General features: G+C 43.8%; 3 protein-coding genes across 3 annotated transcripts; 2 read left to right on the top strand and 1 right to left on the bottom strand.

The window, feature by feature from the left end:
* Position 1: 1 nt before the first annotated feature.
* Positions 2-2,184, top strand: LOC136430998 (uncharacterized protein CFAP97D2-like). Its single transcript, XM_066422175.1, has 5 exons — positions 2-289; positions 554-624; positions 917-1,038; positions 1,444-1,567; positions 1,702-2,184. The coding sequence occupies exons 1-5, from the start codon at positions 178-180 to the stop codon at positions 1,795-1,797; spliced, it is 525 nt and encodes a 174-aa protein (XP_066278272.1). The 5' UTR covers positions 2-177; the 3' UTR covers positions 1,798-2,184.
* A 245-nt stretch (positions 2,185-2,429) lies between these two features.
* LOC136430996 (carboxypeptidase D-like) lies at positions 2,430-8,898 on the top strand. The gene is made up of 8 exons (XM_066422169.1): positions 2,430-4,351; positions 5,543-5,739; positions 6,155-6,328; positions 6,663-6,781; positions 7,174-7,355; positions 7,511-7,650; positions 7,988-8,087; positions 8,350-8,898. The coding sequence occupies exons 1-8, from the start codon at positions 4,051-4,053 to the stop codon at positions 8,661-8,663; spliced, it is 1,527 nt and encodes a 508-aa protein (XP_066278266.1). The 5' UTR covers positions 2,430-4,050; the 3' UTR covers positions 8,664-8,898.
* A 117-nt stretch (positions 8,899-9,015) lies between these two features.
* On the bottom strand, positions 9,016-17,874 carry LOC136430995 (leucine-rich glioma-inactivated protein 1-like). The gene is made up of 13 exons (XM_066422167.1): positions 17,241-17,874; positions 14,807-14,878; positions 14,478-14,549; positions 14,163-14,234; positions 13,619-13,690; positions 13,221-13,390; positions 12,720-12,871; positions 12,414-12,532; positions 11,848-12,013; positions 11,372-11,509; positions 10,714-10,809; positions 10,425-10,607; positions 9,016-9,993 (listed from the first exon to the last, which is right to left on the bottom strand). The coding sequence occupies exons 1-13, from the start codon at positions 17,432-17,434 to the stop codon at positions 9,856-9,858; spliced, it is 1,644 nt and encodes a 547-aa protein (XP_066278264.1). The 5' UTR covers positions 17,435-17,874; the 3' UTR covers positions 9,016-9,855.
* Between the last annotated feature and the right edge of the window lie 5,519 nt (positions 17,875-23,393).

The raw sequence follows: 23,393 nt of genomic DNA on the forward strand, positions 1-23,393 counted from the left end.
TTGTCGTCACTTATATTGAGCCATTGCAGGCTGCCAATGTTGCGCAGTGGCTGTCAATTTCAGTGAGCCACTGCTACAGATAGCACACTCACGCATCTCTCTCTCTCTCTCGCGACAATAATCGGGAATTGTCCATACCTTTTGTAGCAGCAAACTTGTTCCTTTGTCTCGGACAAGATGCAGTCCTCTTACCGCTCGTACCAACCCATCACGCCGGCAAACAACAAACTGCTGAAGAAGCGGTGGGACCAGAAGCGCTACTACACACATAGGATGAACGTGCAAAATGGCAAGGATTTTCTTCTGACATTTGCAACTTCCAGAATATATATACTTTGTGTGTTGTCTAGGCTCTCTTTTAGAAAATACAACGGGAGTTATCGTTATTGTTTTGTTATCATCGCGCTTTCTTGCAAATCATTTTGCTAAATATCAGCGAATGGTTGTTAGATAATGCTGAAAATGTATCGTTTATGAATTTTAAAAAATACGATTTCTGCCGTTCAGAATGATACGTTGTCAACTAATCTACACCACTATATGATCCCCACAGCCAGTCCCGTGATAGACAACAACCCCCCGCGGACATACATGCACCTCCATCTCAAGCTGAAGAAACTTCAGGTAGACACAGACCGCTGAAAAATCACCTTAGCAAACTCTATTTATGTAAGCGTGAGTGACGCAGTTCATAAAGACGTAACTTCGACGTTAATGCACAATCTTTCATCTGATGATGTTACACACAACGAATATCACCATGTACAACTCCAAAGTTTCCAACTTGAGCTACGCTTTTTATAATGGCTGCGATGATTATAAGTGCAGTAAGGATGATATGCATGATCTGGGTAGATATATACTTACATGTGTGAAATGTTGATAAGTGCATAACGTCCAGCTGACTCGTTCCCAGGTTGAGGAGGAACGCCTGGCCACGGTAGAGCGGGATAACCGGATCCTGCTGGAGAAGATCGGTTACATCATGCGGACGGGCGGGAGGGTGGACAACCTCAACCGGGACTACACACAGAAAAGGTCAGGTCAGCAGGCCTGGTCATACCGTCCTGCTATGGTCACAGGAAACACAGGCACATCGCGTGTCTAAAGTCTAGCAATGCCATCACGCATTGCAGATTTTTTGATACATGTGTGTAACGTAAAGGTTTCAATGATGTGAAGCGTATTTCAGAGAGAGGACTGAAGAAAGTACCGTGTGCAGCAAGAAAATGAAATAATTTGAAATCGAGCAACAGAAAAAAGAAATATTTCCTTATCCATTCGGATCTCATGATATATATATCGACCTTGTTGAAAAGCGGACATGTGGGCCGAAGAAGCGTTTCGAAGGAAATAAAGGCCTTGACGATCTATAAGTATTATCATTTGATGGTTGCCACGAGACACAGCCAGTAGTTGATAAAGTTGCGTTTCGTCCCTCAGCCTTAACAAGACCAAACGTCAGCGGGAGATCCTGCGCATCACGCACGAGAACCACGCCATTCTCAAGCGCATCTCCTCCAAGGAGCCGACCTACAACCACCTGCAGTGGGAGGAGGAGTGGAAGGTATCAATGCGCGCTTTTATCATTTTTTCCCCATTTTTTCTTGGATGCCCATATGATTGTTGCCATGATTGTATTCTATCACATTATTGAGTTAGCTCTCAGAATCTAACGCCAAGTACCCCCCCCCCTTTTAGCTCAACCAAATATACAAGGACAACATCTCCAAGTACAACGGACCTCCTAGAGACGCCAAGCAGTGGAAACCTCCAGCTAACAAGAACAACGTTTAAACTGTCCACGGCCACGCCCGCAATAAAGTTTGGCGGAGTTCAGTCCTAAATAGTGTACAAACATCAGTTGTGGTGAGTGGGATATTGAAAGTCTACCTACTTAACCTTTAGTTTAATTTGACTCATTGTATAGGTTTTCCTAACAACACACATCGGTAAAATTCTGTTTGGCCTAACGAAGTCCTTGTCTTCAAAATTTTGCATAGAGACAAAAATCAACGCCTTCCTAGCCGTACTATGTTTTAACAGGGCATTGGACTACTTAAAATTCCCACAGAAGTAAAGAGAGGGTAATGTGACTGCAATATCATATCATATAGGCAACGATTGCGTTGGAGCTTCATATATCATGTAGAAATTGAAAGAAAAACGTAGACTTTTAGAAGATATCTTGTGTGTGTTTGCCTTTTTTGTCTGTACGGTATGTATTTGAACACATTGTTTGGTTCGCTCCTTCTCTGTTGTGTCTTGGAGTGACCCCTTCGGACCCAAACATTCCTCTCTTTCCTAACTAATTTGAAGCCATACTTTTTTGGCCAGTATCCAACATGTGGTACTTGTACATTGTCCTATTCCACATGTCGAAGTCGAACTTCCTGCTATTTCATTGGCGCCGACTTCTAAAGTTCCGTCAACGACGGCGTCTCTTCGTTTCCTCCACGTTACTTTCACTGTTCCCTTTGGCCACTATCTTCTGATTCACTGAAAAAATAAAGCGGCACGGCTTCCTCAAAATCTTGAGAAAAGTAAGCCTTAGTGTCAAACCAGATGGCAACACTCAAGACGACGCCGGGAGGAATTACAATATGACTTTCTGCTGATATGAATGTGCACTACACTTTGCGGGGAGATCGCGGGAGGGCAGGCCACCTAATCTAGAGAAGCTTAGATTCAGCTGCAAGGTAATGCCTCTGATAAACCCAATAGACTTATTCCTGCCAAAAATGATGTAAAAGTCAGAATATACATATTCGTACGGTGCACCTCTGAACATACTGTCTTGTACAGGTACACATCTTTTGAAAAAAAACACACGAAAAAAACAACAACAAAAAGCATGCCAACATGCTTTTCCGATCGCCTTTTAAATATAGTAGCTGACAAAAAAAGTTCATGACCGTTCGCCTCCTTCAGAATTTCCCGCCCTTCTGTAATCTGGAGCGGACGATAAAGTCACTTCCCGGATGTACCAGGAGCCGTGCTGTCTTGGAAGGCGTGAGGAAGCCTTATTTGGTGCGACCGATTTGCAAATTCATTTCGTGACCCAGCGAAATGTTCGGATCTTAAAATTTTCGCACAATCACTCCTTTTGGTCTTAAAGAATACAGAACTTCTTTGTATAAGTTCTTCTGGTTATGTTTGCGTATGAAGATCATTGGTTAATATCTACTGAATTAAGACAAGAACTACGTAGTGTGGGGTGACTGTTCTTCCAAACATCTGCATTAAATTTAGTGAGGACAAAACGAAGTTGACAAGAGTCGAACACAGCGGTCAAAAGTTGAGACCAGGTATCACCATGAACTGAAACAATGAAAAGACACGAGGTAGATTATAGTTAGCCTGAATTCAATCAAGCCTCCTGTGACCGCTCGCCGCCCTGTAACCGCCTCGCAACCGCGGGGAGGGGAGAGAAACCCCCGGACAGCTGGAGCTTGCGTTAAACAGACTAGATTCTAGTTAGTTTAGAAGCTATACTACATTTTCCATAAATGAAGTCCATCTTTTCCTGTGGTCTGAAGTAAGACATGATAGTGTTTGTCACGTGATGATGTGATGTGATTTATCATCGTCCTTTGCATCTATCATCTATTAATAGTTCCCTCGCTCGTCATACACTTTGAAAAAGCTGCGATAATCTGATATACTCGTATTGTTGGTAAGCACAGGATGAGAATGCGTCATTCTTAGGGATCATCCACGTAATATCAGAGGAGAGGGTACAGAAGGAAGAAAGCTAGTATTGTTTCATTGCCGAAAATAGTAGATCTTTTATAACAAAGGCATCAGCTATTGTTATATAAAGGGAGACAAACTGTAACAAGTCGGGTTACCCTGACGGAAACCTACCCCCCATCCCTGAGAGTCACCTTGACTCGTCCCCTCGTGTGCATATCCTTGTCGCGTCAGCAGGGGCAGAGCGGGTCACCGTTCCTTTCTTCCTGTTCCACTCCGCACTCGGAGTTCGTGACATCTCTGATAAGCGACGGATTTCAATACTTTCCCAGCTGGACGGGGAAAGTTATTCAAACAATGGGGAAACAAATGTTCTCAAAACCACCCATACAAAAGTCCCACGGGCTGTTACTACCCACCCCAAAAGAGAGTTGCTGGATTTTACTCTTTCTTCTCGCGTTTGGGGTGAACTCGATTCACGGTGACGATGGCAAGATTGACTTCAGATATCATCACTACCTGGACCTGAGTAGAGTCCTGAACGACACGGCGGCCAGCTGCCACGAGATCTCGCGCGTTTACAGCGTGGGGAAAAGCGTGGAGGGACGAGACCTATGGGTGATAGAGTTCAGCGACAATCCAGGTGTTCATGAGCCAGGTAAGACTGTCATGTCGGTACTTAAGAAACGCCACTAAACACCTGTGTCATGCTGATATGCGATGTAAGTCCCGCTTTCAACTTAGTAGGTTGCGATCGCTGAGCGACCGTACAGAGACCAAAATTGGATATGTGTGACCCTTGATGTCATAATTGAAATTTGATGCAAGATGTAAAAGTATAATTTAAAAGACAACTAAACGCACAAATTGTAAAATGAAATGATGATTTACTATGAAATCCGTTGAGCGATCTGTGAATATTTGTATGCTCAGCGGTGGCTCAGCGGTCGCAGCCTGTAGTGGAAAAGGGGGTGTAAGCAGTTAAGTTCAATATTCTAGCCAACTAACACAAACGTCTTTTTTCATGAGTGTTCTTCATTGTGTATGAAAGGAGACTTTTGTCAAGCTTAAAAAAGAAAAGTAGGCCATGACAACACGGATAAGCAGGTCAAATCAAATTTCACAGTCAGCGCGAACTAAGGATTCTGGAAAGACCAAGAATAAGGACTAAAGTCTATTTTCATGCAGAAAAATAGCCCCTGCAATACACAACTGAATGGTTGTCTATTCGGAGTCACTCATCCTGGCGGAATACGTGTTGACCTATACCGTCCTACAGGTCACCAAGTTACAGAGGACGCTGGCGAAAGAACGTTGGTCAGTTGTTATCGCGAGCTGCGACACGTCCGGCCAACCGCAGGACAGCAAACAGTCACTAACAAAGTCCTGTCCACATACTGTCCATTGGAATGTCGGGTCAAACAGGCGTGTTTGGTGATTGAAAATCGTCCTTAGTCCATTTTGTTTCTTTCCCACGTGCATCTACAAAGTTTCAGCGTTCTCTAGCTCTGAAACGTTCATGGCAAATTGGTACACTTTGTTCAAATGCGTCGATCGTTTTGGATCAGTGGGATTGTGGCACGGGAAGTATTCTGATGTACCTTCAAAGGCAACTTGGTTGGATACATGACCATAGGAGACACACTTCAAAGAGAGAGACATATATCAAGTCTTGAATAGACATGTAGGCAACGTTTTATCTGTCATAGATCGCTATCGAAGGAAGACCGGGGTTGCATGTTTGCCCCAGATAAGATCCAAGGCTGAACATTCACATTCTCAAGTGGTAACTTGTCGTCATATCTGGTATGTTCTTCTGATTAAAGTTGATATCGTGTTCTCTACACAGGGGAGCCCGAGTTCAGGTACGTTGGAAACATGCATGGGAACGAGGCTGTGGGACGAGAGATCCTGATGTACCTGGTCCAGTACCTGTGTTCTGGTTACCAGGCTGGAGACGCCCGGATCCGGCGGCTGATTGACCAGACGCGGATTCACATCATGCCGTCCATGAATCCCGATGGCTTTGAAAGGGCCGCGACGCTGGTACGTACCGTACGATCGGTCTGTCTGTCTGCCTCTTTCTGCCTGTCTGTCTGTCTGTCTATCTGCGAGTGTGTGACATTGTGTGTGTGTGTGTGTGTGTATGTGTGTGAGTGAGTGTTTGTGTGCGCGTGTGTGCGCGTGTGTGTATGTGGGTGTCTGTGGGTGTGTGTGTGTGTGCGTATGCGTGTGTGTGTGTGAGTGTGTGTGTGTGTGTGCGTGTGTGTGTGCGTCTGTCTGTGTGTGTCTGTGTGTGTCTGTGTGTGTGTTTGCGCGAGTGTGTACGTGTGCTTGTGTGTGTGTAGATTTTCGACATGATTTGGCGTTTAGGAATTCTTAAGCGCTATTTTGATTTGGCGTTGAGCTATTCCTAAGCTATTTTGGTAAAATGATCTTACTGAATTTGTGCTTAACGCAGGGCCCGGATAGCCCTCGGACCAGCACGTCCTGGGGCAGCTACGGTCGGCTGAACTCGGAGAGGATCGACCTGAATCGGAACTTCCCCGACATGCTGCCGGTGTGGCTTCTACAGGAGGAGTCTCAGCGCCGAAACCACCATGTGGAGATTCCCGAGTGGTACTGGGACACGCTGGTCAGTACATCTTTGATCCGTGGGCGAAATCGAATAGATAACGAAGGACTGTATCATTTGTGTATTTTGGGTTCAATAGATGAATCTCTGTATTTTTCACATAATTATCAACTCCAGAGAATACCCAGAGAAAAGTTATGACATCGACAAAATTATGTCATGCACGTTTGAATAATATCATCGCTGCGAAGCTCCGCATGTGTCTCTGCAGTTGATCGTGTCCTGACTAAGAGGTATGACACAAGTCTTTGAGGATGTGTAATTGCATGTGAAAGAATAGCAACAGTTTCTCGCGATATTTACCACTCATAACGCCACTGTTTTAATTCTTCAGGTCGCCCCGGAGACGTTGTCCGTCATCTTATGGAGCTTGAGCCAACCGTTTGTCCTGGCCGGTAGCCTCCACGGGGGAAGTGTGGTCGTCAGCTATCCTTTCGACAGCTGCGGTCTCAGGTACATGAATTTATCAAGCTTTTTTTCTATGTTCGAAGATTGGTTCATGATGATAATTGCTCATCACTGTTACCTACGCCGTATCTTAGAGAACGCTGCGCAGAGCAGATGCGCATTCAGGTCTGCGGCTCGACTGATCACCCGTACTAAAAAGGTTTTATCACATGTATGCCTTATGTTTTACTTCATGTTTGTACTTCAACATTGTTATCAACATGCAATTAGCCTACGGGCATGAATTTGCAATAAACTTATTGTATAAACCTCCTTGCCTGTACCGAAGAGAATCATTTTCGTCACAAATACGTCCTTTGAAAAAAAGCAACAATATCAATAAGTTTGGACCACCGTAAGTTGTTTCACCTACCTAGTATTCCTTCTTGCTCGCCAAGGAAAGTGATGCGGTCCTACTCTGAGGCGCCCGACGACGCCCTCTTCCGGAAGCTGGCGAAGGTGTATGTGGACGGGCACAGGAAGATGGGCAAGTGTGGGCAGGTGGAGCCCTGCAACGCGCGAAACTTCACGTGTAAGGGAGGAATGACCAACGGCGCCGAATGGTACTGCGTTCCTGGCGGTAAGTTTGAGTGACAACGTCGTTCTTAAAATAACCGTTCTGCAATTTATTGTCTTAGATATTTTGCTCTCAAGAACGGTGTGAAATTAGCATAACTACAACTGTATCAACAGCAATACGCTTAGCTAACCATTGTCGTAAAATCGATGTCGCAGGAATGCAGGACTTCAGCTATCTGGTCACCAACTGTCTGGAGATGACATTTGAACTAAGTTGTGATAAGTACCCGGATGAAGACGAGTTGCAGACGTACTGGGAAGACAACAAGGAGGCCCTGCTGTCATACATGGAGGCGGTCAGTCATGGAATAAGTCCACAAGTCAATGTGTGTGTGTTGTGTGTGTATTTGTTTGTGTGTGTGTGTGTGTGTGTGTGTGTGTGCGTGTGCGTGTGTGTGTCTGTTGGTATGTGTTTGTGTGTGTGTGTGTGTGTGTGTGTGTGTGTGTGTGCGTGCGTGTGTGTGTGCGTGTGTGTCTGTTGGTGTGTGTGTGTGTTTGTGTTTGTGTGTGCTTGCGTGTGTTTGTGTTTGTTTGTATGTCTATGGGGTAGAAGAAAACCCGGAAAGCTCTTAGAATGATAGATAGAGAGCCTTAAATGTAATTGATTTGAAATAGAATGTCAACATCCTTTAGGTTCACACAGGAATCAAGGGGTTCGTGAGAGATGGAAGCGGAAAAGGTGTGGCCAACGCCACTATTTCTGTAGAGGGTGTGAACCATGACGTCACTACAGGTGAGTTGTTTTACAAGCAGCAAAATATACATTGCAGGGAAATACTGCACGTCAAGTCGATGTACCGTGCAAAAGAACAAATACCATGTTCATTAGGGCAATATTGAAAGACAGCATCCACATATGCTTGTAGAAATAAGATTCGTGTCATGCATTGGAGATGTCAGACACTTTTGATTTTCTCTCTAAACCTTTCAGTCTTAGGTTGTTTCTTCGCGCATAGAATATCTTCGACATTAAAACGTACTTCCTCATCCCTCAGCGTCTGACGGAGACTACTGGAGACTGCTCCTTCCGGGGACTCACAGGGTAACTGCATCATGGGAAGGCTTCGAACAGACCCGCACATGCGCAGTGAAAGACGAATCTCCCGCTACAGTCTGTGACTTTAGTTTTTCTGCGACTACGACGTGGTTTGCTTCGGGAAACGACGTGACAGGGGTGACGAGTCAGTTTTCCATAACCCCTGCTGAATCAGGAAGGCAAACATCGAATAGTTTCAGTCTACACAGCTTTTCATTAATTCGTTCTTACCTGTTCTTCGTCTTAACACTTATCGTAGTGTGGAGGTCATAGAGAACTTGCTTTGAAAACCATTGTATACACGTTTATAGTCATTTGATTTAGTGAGATTTAATAAGAGGAGGTATGAAAGGTTTGGATTAGCGGCACCAGTCACGTGTACAGTGCGGCGTTGGTTGATCAGAAGCCCTTTGGTCTTGGGTTTACGATCAGAATATACATACCAACGTACGGTCTGGGTGTTTGTCTAATTAAACCGCCTTTAAAGCAATAAAATACTTAACATCAAGCTGGTCACTGTTGTAATAGTCTTCTGTTAGATTAGTGATAGACTAGTGTTAGACTATGTTCCCTCGTTTGAGGCTGTCACTGAATACAGACATACATGCACCGAGAACGGACAATATGCGAAAAGGTGTGGGGTTTTATTGAACTAACTTGAAGTATTCTCTCTACAATTTCACTTCTTGATTTAAAATTCAAGTAGCAAATAACATATCATGACAACCTCACCAACTTCACAATGTTACAACGCGTGCAATATTCACCATACAAATGTGTTGAATATATACATATATAGTACTCTTAGACTATCATTATCGATGCGTTAATGAAATGCAACACTTCCTACTGATAAAGCCTGGCTCTGAGTACATCTTCAGCCCATATCACGACTGTCCACTTCAAAGGACTACTGTCTTACACATGTCACCTTCATGAAATGTGACGTCATGTCAGTCATCATGAATCATTTTGCTCAATCATATCTGAAATTGATTCAAACAGAACGTTAACTACAATATACACCATTAAAACTAGACTAGTAACAGTTGTTGCAGTTGTTTTTATACGACTGGTTCATTTTCACATTTCAGGTCAAATCCGGAACTTGTCATTATTTGTAATCTCGTCCAGTCTATCGCATATACACCGTATACGAGTCCATATACCCATAACAGATTGCGCAGTGACGTCACCGCATGCTGGATATCGCAGCTGTAGACAGGTGCTGCACACTTGACCCCAGGGAAATAGAAAATAGGTGATGAGGGTAATCTTTGAGGAATCGTGGCCCATTCTACATGGCCTGAGAACAAACTTCACAGTATGTTACTACATACTAGTATGTACATGACCGTGCACGGTTGTTATAGCCTGGAGTCCAGCCTTATTGGCTTCAGTCCGCTACCAAAGCTCCGCTCCCCGCACTTGGCTACGGTTGTTACTTCTAACGACGTTTGCACCACTACTGGCTGAGGTCCACCAGATCGTGCCTGAAGATCTCCGTCTGCTCGGTGAAGCTGGCCACGAACAGGAAGCTGTCGTCCTTCTCCGGGGTCACGGTCACCACCTTGAAGTCTCGAGGGGTCTTCAGTTCAATGTCCTTGAGGTGAAATAAGTTTCGTTTCAAGGGTTTCGACGTTTACAGAATGGTATTCTTGCGATACAACTGCTTCTATACTGAGGCATAACGTTATTTGTTGCGCTATGATAATGTAATGTAATGTTTGGGAAATGTGAACATAAAAGCGATTTAATCTAAAAACAATGTTTGGCAAACTTGGACGAGTGCCACCCCCCTCCCCACACTAGTTTGTGTGCGCTTCACGTTTGAAATGAACTGTGAAAATGCGCTTTACGTTTGAAATGAACTGAGAAAATGTGAACATAAGCGATTTAATCTAAAAACAATGTTTGGCAAACTTGGACGAGTGCCACCCCCCCTCCCCATACTAGTTTGTGTGCGCTTCACGTTTGAAATGAATTATAGCGTGTAGGACTGATAAAATCAGGTGTGACCAATTCTTCACCTACCTGGCTTTTGATGAACTTCTTGTCTTGCGGGTTCCACCTGTAGACTTCGGTCAGGACGTAGTCGCTGCCCAGCACCAGGTAATACTCCTCCCGCACCTGTAGCGGCTGGAGCACCATGGCTCCCCGGGACTTGAACACCTGGTAGTCCTGGAACCCGGAGGTGGAGGCGTTCCAACGGAGTAACTATTCAAAGGAATTGGAGAATTTTACCTGTTGGATTCCAACGATACCATAAGCTGGCATTCGGACAAGAAGAACACATTTAGTATTCAGATATACACAGAAGTACCTTGGATTCTCCCAGGAATTGTGTAAGGCAGAGGTAGACGTCATCGTCAAGAACGAAGGTGTGCGCTGCCACCGGCTCCTCAAAGGGGATGTCTGTCTGTATGAAGTAAATGGAAATGTCACAAACAGGTTAAACAGTGAGGTGGAGAAGATTAACCGCTGACATGAAAAAAAGACTTGGTCAGAATTGTCGATTTTGTTTTGTAGAATACGATGTTTACTTTCTAATGAAGGACATAGCTGGACCTGCATAAATTAGAAGCAATTAGAAACTTTGACTGACTTCCAAGGAACAAAATTTGACTGGAACGTTTTTGGCATTTCCTTTTGGTATGCGACTCTCGCGTCAGGATTCATGTAACACATATCATCAGAATTCACCGTCAATGCATGGAATTATAGATTCATGCAATCCTAGAACATCTCCGACAAAGAAAATCTTATCTATGTTAAGTTTTATTCTATACATCTGTTTTGTACTATGTTTGATAGTCGTTGTCATACATTGTACTTTGTACAATTGTCGTGCAATAAAGTTCTATTTATCCTAGTAGACGGTAACTTCACAAGGTGTATTAGTACTAAATGCTATCTTTATCAATGTGCAATTGAAAAACAGCCTAGACGACCCTCTTTCTAGTATCAGGTTATCATATCACCTCATGAATGAACTGCCTGTCCCCGCTGGACCACTTGTAGAGAGCGGGGTGCTGTCCGCTGCTGAGCATGATCAGGTACGGCTGGCTCCCGACTTGAAAGTATTCAAAGTCAGCCTCGCGGTACAGGTTGGCAAGCTCCTACAGCAACAACAGAGACGGAGTATGTTATAGATTGTTTACATCCGTTAGGTCGCGGACTTAATGAACTGCTTTCCACTCTATATCTTACACACAAAAAGGCATACTACTTCTATACATACTATCACTGTCACACTGTCACTACGTAGAAGTGTGTAAGTCCTCAATATAAACATGGGTTATCGTCTACATGGGTTATCGTCTACATGGGTTATCGTCTACACTGTTTCTGACCCTTCCCTCTTCCCTCATGACCTTAATGACAAGCGGCCTAACAAACAAAATGTAGTAATGTGAGGGTAAAGAAACCAATCATGAAACCATACAGATAATCTTACCTGCGCCAGAGTGAACTGGTTTCCGTTCCAGGAGTACACGGCGCTGGTTCCTCCCTTGGCGCCGTCCGCCACCGCCACGTAATACGTCCCGTCAATGCTGAACGTCTCCACGTCACTCGGCTTCACGGTATCGATGGTCTGGAACAGGACGAAGTTGTCCTTGGTGCTGAAGTGACAAACGGAACCTCTCAATGTCAACAACACAGCACAACAGCCAAGTAAATACTAGTAGGTTAAAGTTGTATCCGTACATTCTCTCCTGATACCACTATCAGTATCACTTATCGCTCACACGCCATAATCTGATGAGGGCGTCATCCCTCATGGCTCACAGGCATGCAGTTATATTGGTGACGTCATCATTTATTAGCCACAGGTCGGCGAATCGATTCTGATGCCCAGACGGTGGGTTTTGGGGATAGGCATAGAACCCCAGAGAGGTGAGTTTGCGTTAAATATTGTAAAATATAGTCAGGTATGCGGGCGCGAACATATCGTACTCAGTACTCGTGAATTGAGATGCGGTGTACCGTGATAGCAGAGTCCAGGAGAGGACAGTGGTTTACCTGTCGAACTGAAAGACCCTCGTCCCACCGTAAAGCTGTGCAGCCAGTATGAACAGGTCTGTCTGCATCTGCACGGGCGTACACGCCACCACCGAAGGGGCTGTGATGTTGTTGTACACCTGAAATGTTACGGGAAACATATGTTTAGTAGTAACGCCACTAGGGAAGAACGAAAAAGGTGTATAGAAAAGCACTCATAAGACTTAGCACTTGAAAGGAAGGTTCAACACATAGTAGCTACGCTGGTTGTGCGTGTATGGCTAGAGAGTATTATAAAATGAAACAGTAAAGAGTACTTTTGCCTACTTTAAAAGTGTTTTCCACGTGATCCCAGGTGAGGATGCTACAGACCCCAGCCTCTGGTTCGGCCACCACAATATTCAGCTCGTTTGTAGTCTTCTTGTTGTAGACATCAACCCGCATGGACACCGCGTTCATCGACTGGAAGGCGTGGAATTCTGCAGGGACATTCAAGGAGGAAGGAAGGATTGTTATGAGCACTTGATACCACAGAAAAGAGGTTATGAAGCAAGGAGTTGTTGGGCTAATGTTTGACAAAACAAATGGCATTTTCGTCTCTTGTCCATCTGCAACCTTTTTTCTTTACTTCATTTCATCGCAAAATAAGGGTCATTGTGAGTGCTTTGGGTTACATTAAAAGGATTGCAATGTCAGATGTCATTTCAAATACTTGTTACCACATGTGATTTTGGACTAGGTTATTCTTTTCGTCGTCGTCAGTGAACATAGTAACTGATTCACTTCTACTTGTGTTAAATGCATGCTAAAGTAACTTTCAAACGGTACCTGGTTTGATGCAGTCGAAGTCGTCTTGAGTGAGTTTGGAGGACAGTCTGTCTTGGAGCTCCGCCGGACCGGCACACTTGAACGGCGGGGAGAAGTACTCCTCTGACAGGAGCTTGTCTACCAGCCACTTCAGCCGGCAGTCGCACACTAGCGGGTTATGGGACACATCCCTGGGGCGGGAGAAAACGGTTCGTTATGGACATCCGCATTACAATAAAAAACGTGAGATACTGTTCACTGTAATACATGTCTAAATGTGTGGAACTCTGGAAAACCTGTCAATTTCTAACGATTCTCCACATCCAACCATTGCAGACGCTATGTCTCGACCACTAGCAAATGATTGTTTTCATCTCAACTTTTGATTCTACATATTGGTGAAAACATTCGTGACTTACAGATAGATGAGTGAGCCGAGACCGTTCAGCAGACCGACAGGAAGCCTCGATAGGTCATTGTACGCCAGCGACCTGCGGAGGGGAGGCCAAGCGTTCAGTCTAGATCAACATTTATTCATAACATAAAGCGACTTGTAGCTCGCACAAGATCTACGTACACGGATTGTATAGCTTTCTATGTGAAGCTACGATGTACAGCGTTAATAGCTATGCCTATGATAGATTGCGTGCTATCAGACTTATTGTGCGATGTTGACGTGTGGTATTTCTGGTGCGTTATCACATGTCAACAAGCGGTGCCTCGTGAACAGTGATGTCATGAGATCAAAGACGTCACAAATATCAGTATTTCTGCAAAGGTTACTCATAACAGTGCCGAATAAAGAATCCCTGCTTTATAGATCTAGATTTCATCATAGAAGCTCATGGCCAAAATAAGTGTGCTAGACGTGCTGCTTTTAGAAGCCTTTGTTGGTTGGACGACGATTTAATCATGTTTTGAAGGAGATAGCCCTTGCCAGCTGAGTGGATAAAGTGTACTTACAGGTACATTAGCGACGGCAAACCAGTGAAAGCCCTCTCTGACAGATACTTTATCTCGCTCAATTCGATAAACCTGCCGGATAACATACAGTCGTTACAACATCGACATGAAATATCGTTGTCTGGCGTTAACTCATGTCTACAACTACACGGTAGCAAACACAATGAACATGGACAAGGTTTAAAGCCTCAAGTTTTTAGATTATATCATAAGAACTACTAGTACTTTAGCGACTTGCATATCCGACACTGGAATGCACAATTTACATGAAAAGGAGATGAAATTGAAGTATTAATACGCAAAGGCGTGACTTACAGGTATCGAAGACTCGTCATGCCGTCAAAAGCTCCATCTTCAATCCGATTAAACGTGCAGGACTTGAAGAAGCTGCGGAGCAACAAAAATCATACATTGGAAGCTTATTCTTTTCTAGCGCAATTCCATTTCAATTTCGAATACGGTGAAGTTTTTTTATCGATTCTTTTTGGAGAAATATCATTCAGGCTTCTTTTCTTCAAAATGTTGTGCCGCACTTGTGCGATTTTCACGTTAAAAATCTGCACTCATTACTGACACAAATCCAGCCCTATATCTCCGTATAGTATCACATGATAAGCCTCTACTGACATGAGGTGGTTACTTACAGTAGGTAGACAGTCCGGAGATGGGAGAAGGATCCTGTGCTGAGTTTGTGGAATCCTGCTTCAATAAATGTTCTGCAAAAAACGGAAGGTTCCGCAAAGACAACTCTTCACTTTCACAAAATATCTAATATACTACATATTCCTGAAATACGTTCTTCCAGTGGCAATGTTCTCAAGGAAAGTTTAGTTTGCATAACTTTCCTGTCTGATGTGATATGGAAAGTAATTTGTGTCTTGTGATGTGTTTTACTGTACGCCACACCCGTGACACGGCTTTGTTCATCAGTCATTTGTTCTCACAGCGGTAGCCATTTCCAATATCTCGTTATCATCAGTTCTGCGTGTCGTCTGATAATGACGTCAGAACGAGAGGAAAGATTGCCACAGAGTTACACATCTGGACAGTATGTTACGCGTGATTCTAAAAAGCGCCGAACGTTGTGCATGATCGTGTTTATACGATAATCTCTCTATCTCTTTCTTTCTCTAGCTCTCTCTGTGTTATCTGTTGAATATATCAAGTTAACATTGGTAAACAACATGGAAATGAGACATGGAAAAAGTATCAGCCGACTGCCCCTCCTCTTCCCCTCCTGAAAAAATAAACACCAAACAAAATATTTTGGGGCGGATGTGTGTTTTGTCCAGCCCTAGTGTTCCGGAAGCTTTACCCTAGCTTGTTCCTGTTGGTTCAATAAAACGGTTAACACCTGGTCTTGAACAGACATGCGGGCATTGATTTTCATTCCCGCCAATTTTACCACCGTGCCTTAATGCTTATGAATTTTGTCTGATACCCTCGGGGGAACAGGGGTAACCATAGGTGACAAGGCAAACGGAGATCTGCCATGACTGTTTTTGCCCGGTCTGTACACAAACAAGTGACTTACTCGAAGTCTTCGCTTTGCAAGAAAAGGCAAAGAAGCTGTTGAGTACAACAAGTAATATATGCGATGTCTTAAGTACAAGCTAACACTAAGTAACAGAAATGATATGGGCACCCTTAATGGTTTTAAGTAGTCGTTTTGCAGGCAACGTTAAATAAATAATGTATGAGTATTCAGGAAATGACTGTGGAAACGAGATAAGATACAAAACACTGATATCCAAATCAACAAGGGACGCTTTCGCCCGCGTTATATATAGATAGACATTTATATTGTCTACAAGTGCATTAAAGGAGCTGTGATGTGCGTACGGATTGGGGACGGAAGCAGTAGCAACACCAGTAGCTACGGTCGTTCTCATGACGAATTGGCGGGAAACCTGCAAGCGAAAGATAACGAGTCCCGCGGACAGAGTGCGAAGTCTGTAGAAACATTTGGCAGCGGACCATTTTAATGGCATGTTTTAATGTCTCCTTACGACCGGCTGGACATGAAATTTTAATGAGCTTTTCCATCTGATGGCATCTGGACTATGCCGACCGTTGAGTAACGTTTGACCACAAGGGCATGGGTCTGTTGTTGGGATACTTTCCTTCTGTGAAAGGAGGACCTAAAAATGAACGTTATAATTTTTTCTAACATATCTTGCAAGTTGGAATTAAATTCAAGGGGTAATGAACAGTGCCATAAAACAGTTACTCAAGCAAGTGTTATCCAGGTACTTGAGTAACTAACTGTTTTGGCATATCTTTTTACCTGGCTGTCTAACCTTCATCAACGTAATGAACAATGCTCTGCATGACTTATTGATGACGAACATCCAACCAAACGTACTGAAGTGAGAAGTTGGAAAGGTAAGGTCACGTAACGGGGCGTGACGTTGACAGGTGAGAAACATTGTTCGTTCTGGCACGTGTCATGGTATTGTTGTGCACGCGATTTATCCACATCGGCGGACAGAAAGGATGGAGATCGATTCGACGATTTGACCTTGTCTTTCTGTTGCAAGGTTTGGATTTGTCGCGGGTTCAACACTGGCCCCCAAAATGTTACGTATGTAGTCATACATAACATATTTCAAAGTTTACCACTTTTCTGGAGATAGGGTATTCCTGGCTTCAAAATGACCGAAAAACAAGAGGAACGAAAACCAGACAAATGTGCACGTTGTATATGTAAGATCTATGTGTTTTCCTCTTTGGAATAGTCAACATACAAATGTATAAAAGCACCAAATTTAGACCGTTCTAACTTCTTACGTCTATCCTACATGGTGATACACATCCTGTTGGAGTGAAGACATATTGTGTACTTTTGGGGATGTATAAAAGTAGCGTCTGCAGTAGATTTTATAGTTAACTGTTCATATCAAAGCTGTGACACAGGGTCAAAAGTACAGCTCAGCTGCCACGAAGAATGGCGGTCTTTTCTTATCAAATTTTTCGCTCCTGGGGTTGCCCTATACGTACAAAGACATGGAATTGCACATTTTGTAGACAAAATTAAAATACAGAGGGGAAATCCAAGAACTCAAACCAAATACTCACAAAGACGTAACTTCTGCGGGGATTTTTCGCGGAACAGTCAGCGTGTTCACGCAGAGAGCCTTGTCCACGGTACAGTTACAGGACACCGGGCAGTCCGGGTGGCTGGTAGGAACCGGAGTCCCGGCTACGAACAGGCAAGCTGCCACTAGAAGTGAGGCGGCCAGGCAGAGACGTGCTGTACTCCTGGTGTCCATGGTCGAACTGACAAAAGTCTACAAACGAGGACAGCGGGTCCGCCGTGGAACTAGACAACAGGATGCTATAGCTGACGGAGATAACGCGCAGAGCCTCCTGAACGTTGTCACGCCACACACATGGATGGAACACGACTCTCCAGCGCCCTGCCGACTGCGTTAGAACATCAGTCAAACGCACGATGTCTCCACCAGCTAAGGTCGCAGCGTTCGGGTCGGGAAATTCAATTAAAGCCCTCGGAAAACAGCGGTAGGTTCCTGCGGGGCAGGAAGAGGCACGTTAACAGGCTGAGGTGTTCAATCGCTTTGCCCAGCCTGGTGTTGAGCCGACAGCCGGCAGCGATCGATGAGAGTTGATGCCAATTCCAGATATTGCCATTAGCGCGGCAAGTTTCCCTGCAATGATTTGATCTGAAGCTCTCAGATTGGTACATAATCTTCTGTTACAGTAACAACCTTCTGCCAGGCTATCAAAACTTCTTCTCTCCCCTGATGTTCGTAATTGTCACACACATTTATAAATTTATGCCTACCTACCTTGACCTCCAGGTTGTTGGGGAGGGGGGGGGGCAAGATAGTCATGCATGGAGATAGAGAGCTGTCTCCAGGCTCTTTCTGCAGTTAGCCTTTTGAGCAGGTAAATAGATTTGTAGATGTCTTTTGATTTAAAAATTCAAATAAACAAACCAATCAACCAACCAACAAAACAACAAACCAAATAAGGAATCAATGGGTCGATAGAAAACGGTAAAAAACGGTATAAAAACGTTTCTCTGTCGTCCAAGGTAAGGGTCTCATCAGTAGCCAAGTAGTGTTCCTATAAAAAGAATATTGTTCCGTTGTGTGTTAGTATTTTTACATAACTATACCCAGATAAACACGCCATAGCTCTGATGAGTAAGTGTTGCGTTAACCAAGTGAGGGTACTTCACTGGAAGGTAACAATGACATAACGTTAGATATCAATTTGTTGATACAGCTGCAGCTTCATTGTTCAAATGACAATATCAAATACCATAGTATTTCTCGCGAGCAAATGCCGGCTGTCACGTGGTATGGCGGTGTGTGAAAGAGTGCTGAAAGTCCCGTATAATACGGGACTTTCAGCACTCTTTCACTGTATATATACATTTTTAATGTGTGATAGCGTCTTTTACTTGTGGTGTAGACTTCATGAAACATTGACGGTAATTCTGTCTAAGTGTGTTGCGGATCTTCATCCATAGCTGTCTAATCTCTTTAGTCAGACGAGCGCTCGCCTTAACCCTGATCAGGAGTGATTTTCTCCGGGTGCGAGAGTCACAGAGTTGAAAGCAAATCTGGCTGAACTGTTTAACACCTGGTAAAGCTAGCGAGTCGGCACGGCCAAAAATATCACAAGGTGAAGATATGGGGTACACGTAACCCTTTCACCATTAGTACAGACCTAGCGACTATGATGCTTACTTCCTTAATACCCCACGAATCGAAACAGCGTAAAAATAGATATAAACTTAAGAATAAGCTTATGGTAATTCGATAGCGCGGCATGGTGTCTGCACACTGGCCTCCGGGGACTTCCTCTATTGATTTCATCTGCTGACATATTGCGTGGAAAATTAACGTCATTACGGAACTGCAGAACGCTCGTGGCAATTTGTTTCATTCGAAGTGCTTTTATGGTTATATAGAAGACACTGTTTAGTTGGGTTTACCTAGAACCAAGGCTTCTCTGAAGAAAATTAAGGTACGTTTATGATCAATCTTCGCGTGGCTGGCCAAGGTCAAGAAGTGGCATATAGCGCATGTAACCTTGAAAGTTTTAAAGTTGCCTGCACATGTTCCCTTTTCTAACTACATATACCAGTGGTTCTTATCTATAAGAAAAATGTGCTGGGGTATAAGATCAACACTAACTATCTCACAAACTTGAATCACGTTTAAAATACAGGTGAGGGACTTTTCAAACACTTCCCTGCACAAAAACCTGAGGACTCATGCATCGATACATGGCGTTGTAAACGGCAGATGTTTAGGAGCAGCGTTGATATCGCTTTGCCGGTCTGTAGGGAGTAGAATGTAACGTCACACAATATAAGCTGTCAAAGACAATGACACAAAAACTTTGACAACTCGTTGTCTCTTGATTATTGGCCCAAAGTTGAAAAGGCCCGGCGTCTAGAGTTAGTAGAACATTTTCTTTACTTTAATGCCACACTACTGTGTGCATCGATATTATGAAAGATCTCAATGATGGAGCCTTTCAGATCATACCCTGCAGTGCCACCTCTAGCCGCCAGGAAACTAGCACTATCCTTCAAAACTGGCAAAATTGCCGTCTTCTGGGGAATGCGGGTATTACAGGGAACCAAACACAACTACCTGTTGTTACATGTAGTATGAAGGATAGAAATCGTTGCTGTGTCAGAATATAAAACGTGTCATATTTGTCGTGATAATTCTGCCTAGTCATGATAGCTTCTCTCTTTCTCTCACTCCCTCTATCTGTGCGTGATGCGGGAACTAAAACTTTGAAAACGAAGTTTTTATAGGGAACTTGTAACGTCCGACAAAATCATGCCCCGCTCCGCTAGATTCGCCCGCTCCAATCGGCATGGATAATGGCTGGTTCCACAGAAGGCGGTTCTTTCAGAGTTCTAGAAAATTGTATGCAACTTCCCACACTTTTATTTCATGCCCTTTCATGTTGAATCTATTCAAATGATTTCTTCTGTTTGAGTATTTTCTGAGCTTGTGAGATCTCAGCGCCTAATCTATACAACTCTCTTCCCTACATACACATCATTCTCGGTAAGCTTACAGTAGTTTGTTTGATCTCGCACTACTGATATCTAGCGATGAAAACGCAAACAGCACGAAAGCCTGGACTTTGGGTTCGCTAAAACGACGATCGAACCGGTTCCGGGAAAGGAAAGGAAACGTGGAAGCAGCATGCAGCACCCCTTACCAACCTGCACCCCTCCCCATGCCACGCGCGCAGTAACACCAAGATATGCACGTTAGCACCTGAAGTAAACCAAGGTTTCCCTTTTCCGATTTTGGAAGGTCGTTGGTCTTAAAACAGCAGCAAAAGGCAGGCGACCACCAGCGGCGGTTTAACTCAAAGCTTCAAAATCGGATCAAGGTATGAAATATACAGACTTTCGATAATTCCTCTTCTTGGAAGTACTTTTGGATTCACGCTCTCCTAGAAACCAGGGGTTTCTGGTAAGGCTTTGGGCATGGCAACAGTGAAAATGATCTACATGTATATCCCTAGTTTACGTTGGAGTAAGATTCAGCCCTTCCCGGGCGCCACACAGCAAGATACGTTCTTCCGTCGTGTCGGGCAGTCTTAGTTCTAATCCGTATATAACTGCACAGATACAGGAAGAAACATGCACGGGGTTTCATTCCCATCCTGCATGGTTACGTCCCGAATACCTGCTAAACTTTTAATTCAAAACATTAATGTGTAAAACAAAACATTGAACAAACAATATTTTGTATTTGAAGGGGGAGAGAATTCGAAGACGATCCATCGAGCTCTGGCGGACATAGTTATATCTGGTAAGTTTTGGGTTAATGCTCCGTAAGACCAGTAAACTGTTGGCATCGGATGTCGTGAAAAGCGCAGTTATGCCGGATTAGGTTGAAGGGCGGTAGTCAACTAATAGGGCTCGAACGTCGGATCAAACAAGGAGATCATTTTATCGGAACTAACCTTTCTGCGAAAGGCCACTTTCTGGATTTATCCTCCGGTGCTGAGTATCAACGTCAAACCTTCAAGTGGAATCATTGAACTATTATTCATGGGTAACGTTATCACTTTCCAGGAAAATTCACTCTCTAGTTTTTAGTTGTTCGAAAAAAACAACAACACTGAAACGTGGCTGTGGTTATGTAAAGGACTGTCGTGTTACGTATACCTTACTTCAGCTGAGGGGAGAGAAGCTGATTTTCCCGTTTCAGGAACAGTTTGTTTGATAAGCTTTATAGTTGTAAGCTTGTGTGGGCGGAGCATCATCGCCTTACTTTCAGCAGTGACGTTAGCTTTAGCATCGTTAAAGGCGAGGCTTTCACTTCTAATCCCGCCAAGAATAATAACAGCTGCGGCATTAGTTTGTGAATGGTAAGTGGTGTTCGATCAAATATCACACATATATATGATGCAAATGCACGCACCTCAAGAGAGTGCCAGACTGGGGTTTGGCCGCCGTATTATGTCCCTGTGTAATTTGAGTTCATGAAGTGTTGAATATTTCAGCGGTTACTGAGAAGAATCTAAACCACCACCACCGCGTCTCTTTTTGATAAATTGATATTGAACCAAGTTATAGATAAAAAAAGAACTTCGCCTATGCACCCTCAGAACAGGCTTATTTGACATACACGTATTTGTGTCATTATTTTGTTGTCACACATTTTTGAGTCGATTTCGTACTATAACCCTCTTTGAAAGAACCATATGTCGTTTGATCAGCATCTAGAAATGACACCTTTGAATACGTGGACGAACTATGTAGATCCCTTACTTTATAGCAAAAGCAAAGGTCTAAAACAAAACCAGTTACAGTGACAGAGTGCCACACGACTATTATCTATTTGACAGGTTACTTTTGACGTTTGCCCTGAAGTCTAACATCACTGACACAAAAAGACTAAGGTTTTTACTGCACTGTACCAAAGGAAACGTATTGTGCTCGCAGGCCTAATCTTTCCGCGAATAGTCTTTGGCAAAAACTGCTGATTCTGTACTTAGCTCAAATATCCATTGAAGTCGATTTAAAAGAAGCATGGGCATCAGTTTCGGCGGCGGCCGTGTTAAAGCTGAACTCTGAACCATATTAGATGCGTTTTGAAAGCATTTTCAGTTTCCTTGGAACATTTCAATCCCCTTCATGGTCGTCCACTGCTACCCTTGATGATCTAGTTTGCAAGTATGCTTCTTCGATAATCCCTTTTCGAGGATGACTGATTTCTGTCTTTACTTCTACATCTCTCGCACTGAGTCCGCTTTACATGCCTTTTCTCTGCATTTCAATCAGACGAAGAAATGACTTCAGCGTCACCAGTCATTGAATGTCACCGTGGGACTCTATCTTTAGACATATTATTGTTACTCAATGTGTACTCATGTGGGGTCGTGTGGCGCAACGGCAGAGCGTTCGACTCAGAACCAAGAGGTCCCGAGTTCGAATCCTGTCATGTCACCGATCTTGTGCCCTTGGGAAAGGCACTTTACACGACTTTCCTCACTCCACCCAGGTGTAAATGGGTACCTGACTTCGGTTGGGGAAAGTCGTATTGAGGTCACCTGGTGGCGCCGAATGGCAGCCGCCCAGACCCTTGCGACAGTTCCACAAAATGCAAGTGTGACTAAGATATTATATGTTGTGTATTGTGTGAAACCTGTAGAACCCAGCATCAATTCAGCGCTAGAAAGGCTGCCATTGCTGGTAATTTCTGACCAATAAAAGCCATTATCAAAAGCTTCTTGAACTGAAAGTTAGCTACTAGCCGTGTTTGATTTTGTCACCAAGCTTTGGTTCGACCTAAATGATATTGTGGCGGTTCACGACAAAACACGTTAACCCTTCACAGAGCACCGGGATCCTGTAAACCTAGTAAAGGTGGAACGAAATCGGTGAACGTGTTGGAGGGATTACATCAAATCCACAGCCTCCAACGCACAGGCTGTGGCTGTAGCATTGCTCACGTAAACAAGAGTTCGTAGACCTCATATCTCCCTGAAATGTTTTGATTTTGCAGATGATTTAGACATATTCATTCCCTTTCAAAGTTTGAAACAAAATCGGCTCCTGCAGTTCCAAACCTACATAACATACTCTCCCTCCCAAGAGCTATCTACCACTCAATAATCATGTCCATAGCATGTTCAGAACACGAGATATCAAACCCAGAATTTCCACTGCAGTACCATAGCAAGTCACTAAGAGGCCCAAAATCTAATCCTTTC

Source organism: Branchiostoma lanceolatum, chromosome 3, assembly GCF_035083965.1.
Source record: "Branchiostoma lanceolatum isolate klBraLanc5 chromosome 3, klBraLanc5.hap2, whole genome shotgun sequence".
Lineage (NCBI taxonomy): Eukaryota > Metazoa > Chordata > Leptocardii > Amphioxiformes > Branchiostomatidae > Branchiostoma > Branchiostoma lanceolatum.

Bases quoted from the DNA above. Each gene is read 5' to 3' on its own strand.
- LOC136430998 (XM_066422175.1), top strand. From the start codon at position 178: ATGCAGTCCTCTTACCGCTCGTACCAACCCATCACGCCGGCAAACAAC. The intron at 1,039-1,443 runs GTCAGGTCAGCA...TTCGTCCCTCAG, and splicing joins CGGGACTACACACAGAAAAG to CCTTAACAAGACCAAACGTC. The intron at 1,568-1,701 runs GTATCAATGCGC...CCCCCCTTTTAG, and splicing joins AGTGGGAGGAGGAGTGGAAG to CTCAACCAAATATACAAGGA.
- LOC136430996 (XM_066422169.1), top strand. From the start codon at position 4,051: ATGGGGAAACAAATGTTCTCAAAACCACCCATACAAAAGTCCCACGGG. The intron at 4,352-5,542 runs GTAAGACTGTCA...TTCTCTACACAG, and splicing joins TCCAGGTGTTCATGAGCCAG to GGGAGCCCGAGTTCAGGTAC. The intron at 7,651-7,987 runs GTCAGTCATGGA...AACATCCTTTAG, and splicing joins TGCTGTCATACATGGAGGCG to GTTCACACAGGAATCAAGGG.
- LOC136430995 (XM_066422167.1), bottom strand. From the start codon at position 17,434: ATGGACACCAGGAGTACAGCACGTCTCTGCCTGGCCGCCTCACTTCTA. The intron at 14,879-17,240 runs GTGAGTATTTGG...CGTTTTTTGCAG, and splicing joins CCCGCAGAAGTTACGTCTTT to AACATTTATTGAAGCAGGAT. The intron at 14,235-14,477 runs GTAAGTCACGCC...GTTATCCGGCAG, and splicing joins ATGACGAGTCTTCGATACCT to GTTTATCGAATTGAGCGAGA.